The 16,127-nt window shown below is 32.7% G+C and overlaps 2 protein-coding genes across 3 annotated transcripts in view; one reads left to right on the top strand and one right to left on the bottom strand.

Moving 5' to 3' along the window:
* The window catches only part of LOC135133893 (hypoxia-inducible factor 1-alpha-like), a 56,145-nt gene that overhangs the window by 22,054 nt on the left and 17,964 nt on the right, over positions 1-16,127 (top strand). For both annotated transcript variants that reach the window (XM_064062429.1, XM_064062428.1), the window contains exon 7: positions 8,565-8,712. In XM_064062429.1, coding sequence (XP_063918499.1) covers positions 8,565-8,712 — 148 coding nt within the window. The remainder of the gene's footprint in view (positions 1-8,564; positions 8,713-16,127) is intronic.
* Positions 1,094-1,991, bottom strand: LOC135133898 (uncharacterized). Its single transcript, XM_064062440.1, has 3 exons — positions 1,842-1,991; positions 1,405-1,675; positions 1,094-1,349 (listed from the first exon to the last, which is right to left on the bottom strand). The coding sequence occupies exons 1-3, from the start codon at positions 1,962-1,964 to the stop codon at positions 1,159-1,161; spliced, it is 585 nt and encodes a 194-aa protein (XP_063918510.1). The 5' UTR covers positions 1,965-1,991; the 3' UTR covers positions 1,094-1,158.

Genomic DNA, 16,127 nt, shown 5'->3' on the forward strand with positions numbered 1-16,127 from the left:
ACCGGGCGCTACTGTGTTAGGTACTAAATGCTTCATTATTATTTGGTGATTAATTATAGTTTATTTTACCTGGCTAGAGTTACATAACTAATCGGAACTAAGTGTAATTAACTGAAATAACAATTTGTTATTTACGGTTGGTTGTATCATACAATTACTATTAATTGTTAACCACGCTTAATTGTGGACAAAACAACCAAGTGATTTGCACCTCCAGCATAAAGTGTCTTTATTTCTCTTGTGTTCCATGTGCACAAGCATATTTAATGCTGTTGAATAGTATCAATAATTATCGAGGAAGCTTTCCTCGATTTTTACCATGTAAATATAAACATGGGTATCATTTTTATTAAACCAGAAGGTCAACAAGAAACTTTAGAATGTTGCCAAATACTTGGATTTTTGGTTGATTTTCGTCTGTATAGTTAAATTTTCCATGTATTTTCCTTAGAATTTTAGTGTATTAATTGTTAAAATATTTTTTGGAATTATCCAAACTATAAAAATTGAATAAAACTGACCCTATCTTTTAGTTGAGTTTTCTCCAATTTTGACTTAGTTAGGGAGTAAGTATTCATTGATAAGTTCATTTCGTACTTACCTGTAGTATTATTGTTGATACTTCGAAATTGTATCTCAAAGAAATGACGTACAGATTTTTCAAAAATTCTGGGAAGATTAAAGAAAAGAAGATGTGTAAATTTTCACATAAAATATTTATGTACAGTCGTGAAACATACTATACTATAATATGTGTAAATTATAGTACTGCTTGATTTCTGTCGAATGATCTAGTTGTGTGATTTTAAATAACATTCCAATTGAATCATTTAAATATTTGAAAACACAGGTGTATTTTTTCAAATTGCATAATAACTTTTTTCATCGGTCATTAATCACGTGAGAAACGAATGCTTCTAGTAGTAAACTGGATGTTCTACATGTGCCAAATTCTTGGCAAGTCGTTCATTTTTATTTTCGAAGTACCATATGTGATAATAATAAATGTTGTTTTGGAGACAATGAACGTTAAATTTTCTTTTTGTAACTGTATGAAACAGTTGATTATGTATTCGGACTGCTCTAATAAATATTAGAATAAATTTAAGATATATTGCTACTGATTTTCATACAGATAAAATAAGTTGAATTATTGTATTACATTATTTGAATAACGAAAAATATTAGTGTTACAATACAAAGTGATGCTAAGTTCAAAGTACCATACGAGGTTACGTTACAGATTTCTGGTGAATGATTAATTGAAGTGGTGTTATCAAATCCCATATTAGCTAAAACAGTCTTGTATCCTGTGTAGTTTGTGTTGGTGGATAGAATTATCAACGATTCTGAAATGTTAGTTATTAATGAAGAGTGTCGATATTTTCGTTAACTATTACTTACGAGTCGAGTCACTGGTGTTAGTTATATTCAAACAACTCCACAGTGCATAAGCGGTCCCATTTTCTATATTTAATATTTGTATGGCTGAAGTGGTTGCATTCGAATTAATTGTTCCATTTTCGTTTCGAATGGTGTATGCATGATTGTGGCTGCTATTGATACCATTTTGATGTACTACATTATAATGTGTTGCATTAATTTTACAAATGTCGTCTGTACTGCAGTCTTCTTTTGGTCCATATTTTGCAATTTCGTACCACGTTCCTATTAACTGAAATAAAAAACCGGTATTAATACCAAGCTATAATAATACAGTAGCAGTAATCTAGTACAAATCATCGAACGAGATTTGGAAAGTATAATTTTGGTGAATGACGATGTTACTAGTTTGCACCATTTTGTGCATCAACATAGAGTTAAAAAAAAGACTATTATACCTGGTTTATGTCAGTTGAATTATTTGTTATGTTATAGGAGTCACAGAGTTTACCTATAATAATTTCTTCAGCAACTGCTAGAGATGCAAACACTAAAAGGAAATTAATCGTAAGGAACTTCATGGCGCTCAAGAGCTAATCTGTTTTCTCTAACAAAATAGTTATTGCGCGTCTTTATACTACAGAGTTATCTTGTTTGTTAATCTTTAAAAGGTGTTAAACATACCTTATTTTCTTTGTGACACAATTAGTTCAGTCAACATTGTCATATTTTTGGTTGGAAACAATTGTCAACTAGAGCTTGTTTGATCACCTGATTTTTTTTTTTTTTTAATATCAGCCAATTTATGTGAAATTATTGTGTTTACGCATTGGTTAGTTTTATTTTCAGTTCAGGTATGTAATTTCAAGTTCAAAGCCAAGTCACAAAGTTAATTTTAAAAAATCAAAATTTTTATGTAAGTAAATTAATACATTATTTAACGACCCTGATGTTGCATCTAAATTTTACGAGTATTACAGTTTGGGGCGTGAGTCAAAGATGCTATTTTAACACAAAGTGGTCGTAGAAATTAGAACATGGTTACAAGGGCTGAGAGAAACTTTTCTGTGAATTTTATACATTATTTCCCTTGTGTTCTTTAAGCGACACGCCTTTTTATTAACTATTTGTTGTTTCTAGATGGCGGTGATGTAAAATGTACGTTAAAATTTTTGCCTTCCAACTTTGTGGAACAGGAACTTATTGTTTGGCTTGAAACTTCTAGTCTATCACCATCGCTACAAATTTTAAATTAGATAAATCATGATGAGATGTATTTCACAGCACTGAATATTGTGACCATAAACGCATCAGTGGGTTTTCTTGGATAGACTGAATACAATATATTTTCGGAGAAGAACGATTTGATATGTTCTATTTTCTTGGTTGTTCAAACCAATTATCTAATACAAATATGATGCAGCGTATCGTAATTGTTAGGTCGCTGTTTCAACTGTTTCAAGAACTGTTGTAGGGGTTTTTGTTTGTTAATTCGACACTCAATTTTAAAGTAACAGTTTAAAGCTAAGTTATACATGCGTTTCTAACCAATAAATGATATTCGAAAGGAAAACTGTTACATTTTTCAATAGATAGATAAATTAAATTATGTTTATAATGTATGTAATGCAAGAACTGGCTACATTCCCGCCGTTAATCTTCTTTAGATTTAATTTCACAATGTATGTTTCATGATATTACGATATTATGATAAATTCTAGAAAGAACGGAGCGGTTCTCCGTTCTTCGTGTTGAGCAATAATGGGATAAATTTTATTTATCTCACTTTGTTCGAAATTGCCGAAACTTCATCGACAAAATTTCCCCCTGCCTTACTTTCTAAAGTAAATTTATTTTAAATTATTGCTTGCAGAGATTATTACGCATTGTTTAAATTATGATAAGAGAATATTACGTTATTACAGATTTAGTTTTATCTCTGACGAGTTTATTAACGTTGCAAATGAAAATGCACCGATTGTTGTTGCCTAGCGTATTGTGTATAATTTCTCAAAATGTTTTTACACTGGAACATTGGTTTCACGTAAATGCTGTTAGCTTTCATTTTCCTATAAAATGATGCATCTTATGGGCCACTCTTTGATGCATATCATATAGGGTAGTAAAAATGCAAATTACCATGTTTCCCTTTCGTAGACGTTAAGTCATTCCAGAGTACTTTCCATTTGCATATAAAGCGGAAATTTTTTCTTAATCGTAATTTCTTGGTAACTTAAGTATTGCTGTGTCATTTTTACGATTGAGGGAAGGAATTGGTTTTCCCGAGTTTTTAGTCCAAATTTTTTTCGACTTCGCCATCTCGGAGCAACACTTGTTAAATTGTGTGGTTAAGTTTTGTTATTATTTTAGTTGTATTTTCTGTTGTGTATTTTTTGTATTATGTATCAGTGCTACGAAGTTATCATATCCAAATGTCAAAATTATTGCAGATTCTATAGTAGAAAATTTCTGACGGCGATATTCCTAGATTGCGTTACTTCTTGAAAAATAAATCTTACTTTTCTATTCATTTACCACTGTGCTATGCCAGTGATTATAAAATAGCTTTTAAAGAATGACTTTGGTTACTTCTAACAAAGTCACATTTTCCTTTTCAGGGTTCCAGGGTGCGCATTGAAAAATGTACCCCTAAATGTATTTTTTGTAAATCTTTTCAACAATGTCTTGCATAAGTTGAAAGCGAGAGAAAAGTTAGTAATAACGGGACATGGTTGTAGGCCATGTAGGCTAGAAGTGTCATAATTACGTTTGGTCAAACTATAAATATTTTTTTATTTGGTTAGTCGAGATTATCGTGGTTCTATTGGCTCGTTTTTGCTCTTATGCTCTAAAAGATGATCGTAAAGTGCCGACATTTTATCTTTTCTAGCTGGCCATTGTTATTATCCCCAGAAGCATTATTCGGCCACAAAGCAAGTTCTGTCCACATTGCCTTGAAGCATTACTTTTCTGGCTCCGAGTGTTTTGTGAATAAATGTTGTTTTGTTTTTCTTATAATGGTGTTGCTATTTAATTGTAAATTTAAGGAAAACTTGTTGATGCGTGTGTAGTATGCTTCGTTTTCCTTTGATTTTAATTAATATTTTACTAAAATGGGCAAAATTAAATTCTTGGAAGTCTGTCTGATTCATTCTTAAGGGTGTTTGTTTCAACTTTTGTTTGGACTGAGGCAACTACTTATTTTCAGAAGTGTAAACTTCGTTTGTTTAATTAAATTATTCACTATTTGCAGGAAGCAGATTAGGAATAATTAAAACAAACTGAAGGTGCCATATAAGTTTAAACTCGGTAGATGGCGTCCAAAAATAGATTTTTACTAAGGATATGACCAGAATAACAGTTATTACACTGTTATGGGTTAGAGTTCATGTTTCTTAATTTTTACTTGAGCGTACAATGAAATAGTTACGAGATATCCAGATATCCTATATATTAAGTTTAAATTTTCAGTTAATTAGTATTTTATGTAGTTTATTTTATTGAAACGGTTTATGCTGGTTTTACTGGAGTTTAATTAGCCTATTAGGCTGAAAATTGCTATTTCCATTATCTCGGGAGTTTTCGTGTGTCGAACGATGTTGCCGTTTTTTGAAGTGTATTACTCCCTGCGCGGAGATTAAGTGAAAAGATTTTAATTAAAGATAAAGTAGCTTCGCGCATAAACATCGTTGGGCAATAAATAGGTCGTCTGCGTGTTTTAGACTAGTTATATTTAATCTGTATTCTTCAGGCAGTACATCAGAATGCGCAATATTTTACAAATTACCGTGAGGATATAATTAAATTATCTTACCTAAAACGAAATTACTTTTTCCTCGAAAAGTTAGTAATTTTAATTTGATACGGACATTCATTTTAATGGTTATTGCCACCAGTAAATTTATGCTATTACAGTATTTTTACTCCTCTATAGTCATAATAATTGTTTTCTCGATGTTTCACAGTTTGTTGAATACGAAACTGTCGATATTTGTTTTCTGAAAATTTCGTTGGGCAAATTTTACTTGAAATATGTAGAATGACATGTTTCTGCACCTGTGACTTAGTAATCCGCCCCTAATTATCACGCTTTTATTAGCTTGGGTTGTATGTATGTATGTAACGGAATCTTTGAGCTTAATTTTCATCGGTTTCTAAAAGTCTGATCATCTTGAAACTTTGCACACGTCTCAAGGATCGATGACAATGCAATAATTTGATAACAGTTTCCCATTATCCTTATTAGGACCGCCAGGATCCTCGATCCTACGGAGACCTCTGAGTGGTTCTTTCTAGAAAAATCTAAATAAGTAATTAATTCCCCAATTTATGAATTTGTCGCAGACTAAAAAATGAAAAATAAATAATAGTTTAAAAAACTAAAAAAACACGCTTTTATTGCTAATCGAACTAAAAACTAGAAAATAATTTTTAATGACAGAGTTTAATATTACAGTAGTAGAAGATCAAACAATCAATCATAATAAATCACCTCAAATTAAAATTATAATAAAATTTAAGTTATTAACAGAATAATTCAATTGAGAGTAAAAAGCGTGGGGTGCATTTTACTGCGGTTCATAACTATCCTCTCATAGATAGTTGCCAATAGAATGATTGTAATATTTAAAATATCAAGCACCCCACGCTTTTTACTCTGAATTGAATTATTCTGTTAATAACTTAAATTTTATTATAATTTTAATTTGAGGTGATTTATTATGATTGATTGTTTGATCTTCTACTACTGTAATATTAAACTCTGTCATTAAAAATTATTTTCTAGTTTTTAGTTCGATTAGCAATAAAAGCGTGTTTTTTTAGTTTTTTAAACTATTATTTATTTTAGCTTTAGAACTCTTTTAAAACTTTGGTAACTCCTTAGGTGGAATTAATAAACTTTAATAAATACTTTTGCGTCAGTTGGGAAAGACCGAAATGTATGGGTTGAGGTAACATCTAGCCGGAATGGGACTATTTGGCGCGGCCGACTTGGCGCGGCCAACTTGGCGCGGCCGACTTGGCGCGAGCCATTTTGGCGCAAAGCCAACTTGGCGCAGGGACACTTTGGCGCAAGCCATCTTGGCGCGAGCCATCTTGGCGCGAGTACGTCAGTATATAATATAAAAAATATTTATTGCTCGTACTTTGGTTGGCACCCTGTTATTTATGCTAAGTGTAGGCAACCAAATACACATTTTAATTCCCACAAATTCTAATAACTAAATGATCCACGGAACAAGAAGTTCCACGTTTAGGAGTATGTTTATAATGGGGTGCAGGGCGCGAAGCGCCCGTGTGTCCATTAAAAAGTCGACATTACCCCTTCCCGCGTTGGAGACTATAAAAATTAGGTTATGCTAACAACGGGTGCAATTTTTGTATATTTATATCTATTTTTCTTGGTACAAGTTCATTCGCGCCAAGATGGCTTGCGCCAAAGTGTCCCTGCGCCAAAGTGTCCCTGCGCCAAAATGTCTCGCGCCAAGTCGGCCGCGCCAAGTTGGCCGCGCCAAGTCGGCCGCGCCGAATTGTCCTAGACCGACATCTAGCACGTTGATGTACTATTTAGACTTAAATATTTTTCAGTATTTGTTGTTATTATGATTAAGATTCTTTAAACGCATTTTTTAGTGATCGTGTATAGTAATTTTTTTAAATTCCCAAGCCAAGTTTTGCTGCACAATGTAGTGAAAATAAAATTCGGATTTATTTTTCCGTCGAGTCCTATGGTCCTGCTTTGTATGCATGTGTACCACGGTGATACGTCGAGCGCGCTTCAATGCGTGGGTAATAAAAGGGAGCGTGATTCAAATAAGAAGTTCAAATATTTTCTGAATTCCCAAAATTCAGTTACAGATTTAAACCCTATAGAAAACCCAGCGGCGACACACTGAAATTACTTTGAAGTCGAGAATCAAGATGCTGCTGAATTGCTTGTAATCCTTACACTGGAAAATTGTCTTGGGTCGAGGATGAGTTTGTAGTAATCCGGGGTGAATCTCCTGAAAATAGTCCTTTGTCCTTTCAGCTTACGTCACTCGGGTAAAATGCGACTTCGTCTCGGGAAAACCCAGAGGTATAACACTTGATATATGAAATAATATTGCGAAAACAAGCGAAATCTCGAGGATGGCTTGATATTTGATTATGAAGCGTCACATTTAGCGCCCTGTAACGAAGTGGCGAAGCTGTAAAGAAGGTTACTTGCAATTCAACAAAAAATTTTAGGGCCGTAATTTCACGTCAAACCGCAATCGCACTTTTCACTTTTCGCCATCTCATTTTCGTCTGTCGTAAAAGTGTCTATCAGAGAGAATATCTCGGAACATTTTAGATCACTGACCCTTTTACAAAAGCTGCTGACGGTAAAACAGGGGCGAATTTATCGATTGTCACACTGATTTCTGAACTTCGTCTGTGTGGGTGGATTTTTTGAGTTTTATTTCTAGTCATAAAATGGTCGTAAAACATAAATTCCTTGGCAGTTTTCTTCGAAAGTTGTTGTCCGGGGGCAGTGTTCTTTCGGCGTCGTTGTGTCACATAAAATTGTTGATCAAGATTTTCGTATACTGAAAGTTTTTTATGCGTCGGGTGTTTGGGTGATTATTTAGAATTTAATGAGGCTGTCAATATAATTAATTAGACTTGGTTCGATGGATTTTGGAAAGAACAGTATTCATGCATTTTGAACAGGATATGTAAGAATTTAATGTTAAGCGAATTATTAGTAAGTCGCATGAATTAAAAAAAAAAACAAATTGTGTCTATGACACTAGGGGAGCCATATATTGATTTTTTTTTTGGTTTCAGTACTTTCTACGACAATCAACACACAAATAATCGTATTAAACATGCGTGATTTTGAGTGGTCAAACTAGTGTTCTTTTACAGTTTTCGAAAAGTGTATTTTAAACAGGTGTTGAAAACTTCACGTAATAGTAAATCTTGAAAGATGTTTTTGAAAAACGTATCCTGTTTATCCAGGTGGAGTTTTTCAATTGCCAACAAGCATTTCCGAGTGTTGTATCGTATTCGTATGTTTATGCGTAGACCTAAAATTATTTTTGACATATTCAATAGTTTATAAGTAAGATTTTTTAAAGTTAGTAGTGATTGAGTAAAAAAATTGAAGTTCATGTTTAGTGGTTATATATTTATCATTATTTTTTTTGTTTCAGTGTTTTCAAAGGGACAGTGTGAGACCAACCGCTACAGATTTCTGGCAAAAACAGGAGGGTACGTGTGGGTGCTTACACAGGCCACCTTGATTAACGACAGCAAAACTATGAAACCCCAAAGTGTTGTATGTGTCAACTATGTCATCAGGTAAGTGTTTTAAAAGTATTTTTTTGTTTGACAATTGTGATTTACGGAATTTCATTAAAATTTTGATTATACGATGTATTCATATGTTTGTGCAATAATAAGGTAAGTATGATAAAAATATTAGATAAACAGTTTGATGTAAAACTGGTTGTCTATAATAGCTCCAAGAAGCTACACGTAACGACCGCACGAATAAGTCATTTCATTTGAATTTTAAGGAGCAAGTTTGCCGTCGTTCGAGCCTAGTTTGTGAGGGTCTTCACCTTAATGTCACGAAAAGCTATAGCGAACGGAAGGCTTTCATGTCTTTTTTAAAAATTTATTTATGTGTCGTAATTGAACGACAGCTTTGTAAAATAAACAAATTGAAAGTTTTAAAACGTCAATTTATTTGCTAAGCAGCAATTAGAACGACAGGCAAATGTTATGCGTTATAATTTAGTTGTCTTTCATTTTGTGGGTAACTATTTGGGTTGAACATGTCGGATACGATTTTGATGGATAGAATTGCGAGACTGAGTTGAAGGAGTAATGTTAATACTAGACGAACCGTAATGTTTCTGTAAAGTAAAGAAAACAGACACCTCGGGTCGGCATAGAAGCGAAACGTTGCGTAACCACTTCCTAAGTTCCGAAGAACTTTGGCAGTTATATTTTTGTTGAGAAATACACTGATGTAGAGTGATTAAGAAGTTATTGATGGATGTTCTTAGATTTTAATCTATCGATAAGTCTTAACGTGACTACTTCATGCAAGATATTAAATATGTCTTCAAAGTGATATATATGCTATTCTGAAAAAATTATGCAGTACGTGAAAATAGACCTATAATACGGAATTGACAATTTCACGTTCAATTTCTGATTGCTGACAGAATGACTATTGAATTGAACGTTATAGTTTTTATGTCTGAAATAATTCCAGGTTTAATGGTTATAATGGGCGATCAAAAATCGTCTTCAAGTTGGCGCTGGATTTGTAGCTGGAGACAGCTTGCTCATCTAGCACCAATTTGAGGACCTTCTTTATGATTGGTTTATAAACACACTATTTATATTTATAAAACAAAAATTGAGATTTTATGTAGTGTTCTTTGATATACGGGCAATTTTATTTTATTCTGCCAAAGAGAGAAAAAATACAAAAAGTTTAAGAATAATAGTTTTTTTGACATTGGGTATTCTGATAATATTGTTCTGATATATGATAAATAAAAAAATTGAGAGGATTACGTCTTAGATGAAATATTCGTTTATGTATATCCAAAATGTTAATCTTTCCCGAATTGGAAATGCTGCACTTAAGTGCATTAACCCTAGTAGCAATCTCACAATAAAGTAAATATAATTACACCAGGAAAAAATTAATGGACATGCAATGTTTTTTGGTGCAGTAGTAAATAACGGTTTACGTTTCGCCTGTTTCATAATCATTAAAAGAACTGTAGTGTTATTTTATCGTCAAATTTTGGCGTCTTATTTCATTGTAATACTTAAGAAACGGAAATTTTCAGTGTTTTTTAATGTTACGAGTACATACTGTTTGGCTTCACCAAGTATTAATTGTTCTAGATCATGATTTGGAAAAGTAAAATGTAAACAAAACTACATTTTTATGTTTCTTGTATACTCGGAAAATTAGATACGGAATTTATTTACCGCGCAGCTGTTTTGTAACTCTGGCAAATGGGCTCGTTCTATGTATGTGTGACAACTGCATCAGAGACCTGTTATAAATAGGAATAAGTAGGAATAAGACCGAAATACCCCAACAGCATTACAAGTTATTCAGACTTCTTTTCCTCTTAGGATGTACTTCGTCATGTCAGAAGAGACAAACTAGAAGGTAAAACATATTCGGGCCTATTTGTAAATGTACATTTTAAAATAACAACTGGTAAAGTTTTACAATTTTATTTTATTGTTGATATTTTCATGCACTTTGAAACCCCCGTGGAGCAAATGGTATTAGTTCGGGTTGTGTAACGAAGCAAATATTAGTTTGTATAAACATGCAACATGTATCGAAAATAGTATTCAATGTCACCAAGTTGAACCGAAAATACCAAATTTAAAAATAAAGAGCCAAGTCAGTTACTCAAACAGATGTTTACCTGCAATGTTTACGTAATGACTAAACAAATTATTATTTTGAATTACTTCCCGAGTAAATTCAGACGCTTTGTTAAGTGAATTGCCATTTTCTGCGATTAGATTGTACGTAATCGAATTTAGTTATTAATAAACGGTGCAATTAACAAAAAGTGTAAATAATCGTCCTTGACAATTTCGTTAACGAAACTCTCGAAACGGATTGGGTCAGTGTTCCCCGTGCGTGTTATGAAATGGGGATGGCAGAGTGCCAGAAGTAAATGTTTTATCGAACTTTTTATGTTTCGTCCATTGACGCATATGGAGATAGTGCAACCGTTTTAATAAGCTTATTTTCCACCTATCACATCCTGGAGAAGTTCCTAAAAATAATTTCGTCAGTTATTGGTACAAATCGATTGTCGAAATCTATTTACTTCGTCAAAACCTAATCAAGTTTGATAAGGGCAATTAAAACTTAACACCCGAAGAACGCTTGGTAATCGCGCTGCCGCCGTCCTTGGTATTGATCTTGCTGAAAAAGCCTTCTTTACACAAGTCCAGAAGCGGAAGAATTGTGCGATGCCGTCAAATCGTTGCTAAAATTGTTTCTCATTTATTGCACAATTTTCATACATTGTTGCGGAAAGTCCGAGGTCATGGTTTGAGGACACACCTTCCATTTATCGTTACACGCACCTGCCTTGCGTCACGTTTCTGGGCTATGACTTATTGAATTGAAAGTTGCCGACTGCTGCAGACTGATAGTAGACTTCTCAGAGGTCGTTAAACTTGGTAGGAGAGGTGTGTCCCACATTTTTTAAATCCTGAAATTGTATTTCAAAGTGAACAAATTATTGCTCCGCGCAAAACGCTTGCAGTTTCCAATTAATATTATACAAAACGGGAGACCGGTTATTTGCTTCCTCCTTAAGGGGATGGTAAACTGGCGTAACTACCGCTATTTATTTTTACACATTTGTGCACACGATTGTGTAACTTAGTGAAATTGCAACCTAGAAAAATAAGCGGCGATGAAAGTTGTTTTTGCAAAATAAATTAGATTAGATGGAAATCTTCCAAGTTCTAACCTCCTGGAACAATTAAACTGCAGCATAAAGGCGACAGCTGAAATTTTAGTGAATGGAAATTTTAGCAAATTGTCTGCATATTTACTGAAGTTTTGCTAAAAATATGCATACGGATGGTTCTTATTTATATTTTTTGGCACGATAGTATAAATTAAGTTATTGTGACTCTTGATTTATTTTTTTATTTTTTTTTTATTGGTGTTTCTCTTACAAATTTTAAGTTTAATAGTAGTTTTGTGGTAGTTTGGTTCAAGAAACACCTGAAACTGATATGTTCGCTTAAAACTTCACTTGAGTAAACTTGTCAGATCTCTTGATTGATAGGCTTCCGGCGGTTATTGTAGGTTATGTTGGGTTAATAGGATCCAAAAATAATCTTCTTATTTTTTAACTCTTCTCGTTCTGAGATTACGTGGTATAATAATTTATACCATACATTTATAAATTATGTGGGTATAATCACTTGTAACATTTTAAGCCCCATCTATCTTAAATTTTGGCTTTGTTAAGCAAATGCTGCGAGTATCAGCTTTTGTATTCCACATAAAAATTCCTTTCGAATAATTTAAAATGCGAGCTATTCCATATTCTAAGCTTGCTTTAACGATAACGGCTTCTGTTATTGCAGATTGTGGAATAAAATGACACATATTATAGAGTAATCGTTTGATATTTCTTAAAGAGTTTTTATAAAGTTGTAACTTTTTTGCATAACATAAAAGCTTAAATTTTTTGTCAACTTTGGCGTTCAGATTCATTCATTCATGTGTTTTGAATATTTACGGACTCAAACCAATACAAACTACAGAGTTTGAGTTAGTCTCGTATAATTTTTGCCAAAATTAAAAACCACCACTTGCTCATTCCAGTTGCTAACAAAAAAAAACTCCAGTGGTATTTATATTAACATTTGTAGAATTTGAATTTACTATCTCTGTTTAAAATGCTTTGAAACGTCAAAACCCTTCCAAAATCTACAGTAGAGTATAAATTAGTTATAACCTATTTTTGTTTTATCCCCAAAAAATGATTTTCTGGGATCATTCAGCATATATTCTTATTGTTAAACTTGTACTTTACAAAAATACGTACTTTGTAACAGTCTTTTAAAGAAAATATGAATTGATTATCAAGGTTATTTTAGCAAAAACACTTGACATAAACATACATTTAAGTTTTTTTTAGTAATTGTGAAATTTGTGCCAAAAAATTGACAGGACACCGGTTACGCATTAAAAATCGTTTTTAATGGGAGGGACGATAAATCGTGAATCTTTTGGTAGTTGAGAAGGGTAGTAATTTGAATGTATAATTTTTTATAACCAAATTCGAAGACGGATGGTATTTTTGGAAGCTATAGAAAACTATTAAAAAATCTTTGCTGACGTCTTTTGTAATTATAGCAGTGTTATTAATGTTTTTCCATTTCTCTATATGCACACACAGATCACGCTTTTTCGTTGACCAATAATAATCGATTACCAAAATTTATAGCACTTCCAAGTGAGTTTAATTTATTCTATTTTTTAGAAGTTAAGAAAATTTAATTACATAGTTGCAGTGTCTTTCAAAAAAATATTTAACAATTTCTGTGTTCTATTAATTTTCCCGTCAAAAGAAAATGTAATAGAATGTTTGTTGAAGGAGTCAAGCTTGGGATTTTTTAATAAAACAAGAGTGTCATAAATTTGAAATGTTGTTGCTGTAAAAACTTTGGAAGAATTGAAATAAAATCCGACTATCACATTCTTAATCGTAATATCGGAAAAAAGAAGGGAAAGAAAATATTTGTGAAGTAAAAAGTAATTTTATTTATTAGGTATACTATACATTTAATGAAACAAATTTCTATTTTTTTAACCAGAGATAATTTACGAAAATTTGTTTATAATTATTGTTTCGTTTTTTAAAAATGTAAAAGCAACTAAAAAACACAAAAGATTTTTAGAAATGTGTCGTATTACGTATGTATTTATTTCAATTGCCGGAGTAAAAATAAAAAGTAGGACAATTTTCTTCCAATTTAACACATGGCAGCTTTTAAGGTTTCCTCGATTAAAATAGCGAGAAAAGCTGAATCATCACTATAAATTTTGTTCGCAAATTTATCCAAAAATGACATTATTTTGCCGTTCTTATGAAAACAACTCTATTTGTCATAAAATGATTTGTTAATCAAACAGTGTAAATTAAAATAAAGAAGATGAATAGCTCCAAATGTTGTTTAATTCCAGGAATTCCTGAGTTTGAGGATAATTTTGCTGTTTTATTGGACGCGCGACATTTTTGGGTTGGATATTTTGACCTCGTTCGAACAAGAGAAAAATAATCGTAAATAAAGGTTATAAAAGTCATATCATAGTAATTGACGCATATGATTGTTAATATATGTGTCCAGATAAATGTAGCATCTGTTGAGGTCGTTTGCTTCTACCGAGGATATTTTTATCTTTTGGGGTGCAGTCTTGTTATTCCTAGAATTGTACTGGCAGAAGTTTCTGCGATGCAGAATTTTACTCCCATAGTCATTCCGAATACAAATCAACCGTTTGCGGTTAGTTTCATCAGATTTTATTTTGCTTCATCATATCCTGGTTGCACAATGTTGAACTCATACCATCGCCGAAATATCACCCCTATGTTATTGTGCTGTCACGAATGGAGTTTATCCCCACCATACCAATCGTGGAATAGCGCCGGTCTCTGAACGTCTACCCCTTATCGTAGTGGTTTCACTTTCTACCCTCATTCTAGTTGTTGTATTTCAGCCATTGACTTCAGGAGCGAGCCTCCTTATTCGTGTCCATTCATATTTTCCTCTGTCGTAAAAACAAGTCCGTTTGATCATCTAAAATGTGAAGCTTTGGATATTAGTTGACAAAATAAGTGCCGAGTTTGGAATTATATCACTATATCAGGATGACTTGAAACTGCGTTTCGACGGAGATTCTCGGTAAAAACATAACATAGGTGTTAATTAAATATATTTTTGTTTTATTTTTCTGAAAATTAATTCAGGAGTATTTTATTTTCGTGCATTGACGGTCTCCAAGCTTGCGACTTATTTGTTACATAACTATTATTCGAGGGATACCAAAGTTCTTGATTGAACATTGTTTGATTAATAAGGGTTTTATTGAAAAATCGAAAGTAGTAGATGTTAAATTAATAGGCGGTCATAATTATAATAAATCATTTGTGACGTATTATGTTATGACTGTTTTTATGGTTTTTGTTGTTTTGTACAAATTTATTGCAGCTATTATCAAACGAATTGTTTTTCTATTATTACAAAGGGACATGGCAATAAAAAAAAATAATTGCTGTACGTTTTGTTGCATTCGTAAATCTATATGATTGATCACAACGTTGCACGATTTTTACCCACTTAAACAGGTGTAATTCATTGCAAAAATGTTGCCATTGTTCAATTCCTTGTACGTATATTGTGTCAAATCTTTATCAATGCGTAAGGTAACTTTCCTACTTATCATTTTTCTTTATAACTTAGTTATCAATTTTCAAAATTTTTATGTTTGAAACGAGATATTTCATAAATGAATTAAAGCTGTATTTATATGCTTTCCAACAGTACCTATGTTAAAATATTGTCACGGTCTACATGCACCATAAATGATTTTTGCTAGTCCCTGACCTTGTGTCGAACATAAATTACTTAAAACGCTGACGCGTAGAGATAATTTAAGCCTTATATAATTTAGTGAATACAGCGTATGTAGTGTATTGTACTTATTGTCAGCAACACAAACACACATTGTTTTAGCCCACATTTCCGAATATGCGTCATTTGGCAGGTTATTTAACCGTTTACGTCTACACTGATGAAACTATTTATTTTGAGAAAGCTTCCTCCTTTAATAACTATTTCCTGAGCGGCTGCTAATTCATTTTTTTCCCGTAAATCGTCAAACAGTTGGGTGCAATACGTAAATTTACTCGAAATCTAAAATATTTGTTCTCTATTTAACCAGTTTGCCACGGCGCATCCGCCAAACTTGATTCGGAAGTTTTCTTTTTTTAGCGAGGCGTGTGAGATGGGATTACATTTTAGGTTAGGTCAGTGCTCCTAAGTTGATTTAAGAAATTTCGTGTTTACGTAACGGTGGCGTTTAAACATCGGTTCAGTTTGTAGCTGCTCCTCTTTTCACAAGGATGGTTCACTGTATATTGTAGGTGAAGCAATATGCAGATTTTGTTTTGTTTTTATGTCAA

This window comes from Zophobas morio, unplaced genomic scaffold, assembly GCF_036711695.1.
Source record: "Zophobas morio isolate AGI-343-1 ecotype UQ-CSIRO unplaced genomic scaffold, CSIRO_AGI_Zmor_V1 ptg000023l, whole genome shotgun sequence".
Classification (NCBI taxonomy): domain Eukaryota; kingdom Metazoa; phylum Arthropoda; class Insecta; order Coleoptera; family Tenebrionidae; genus Zophobas; species Zophobas morio.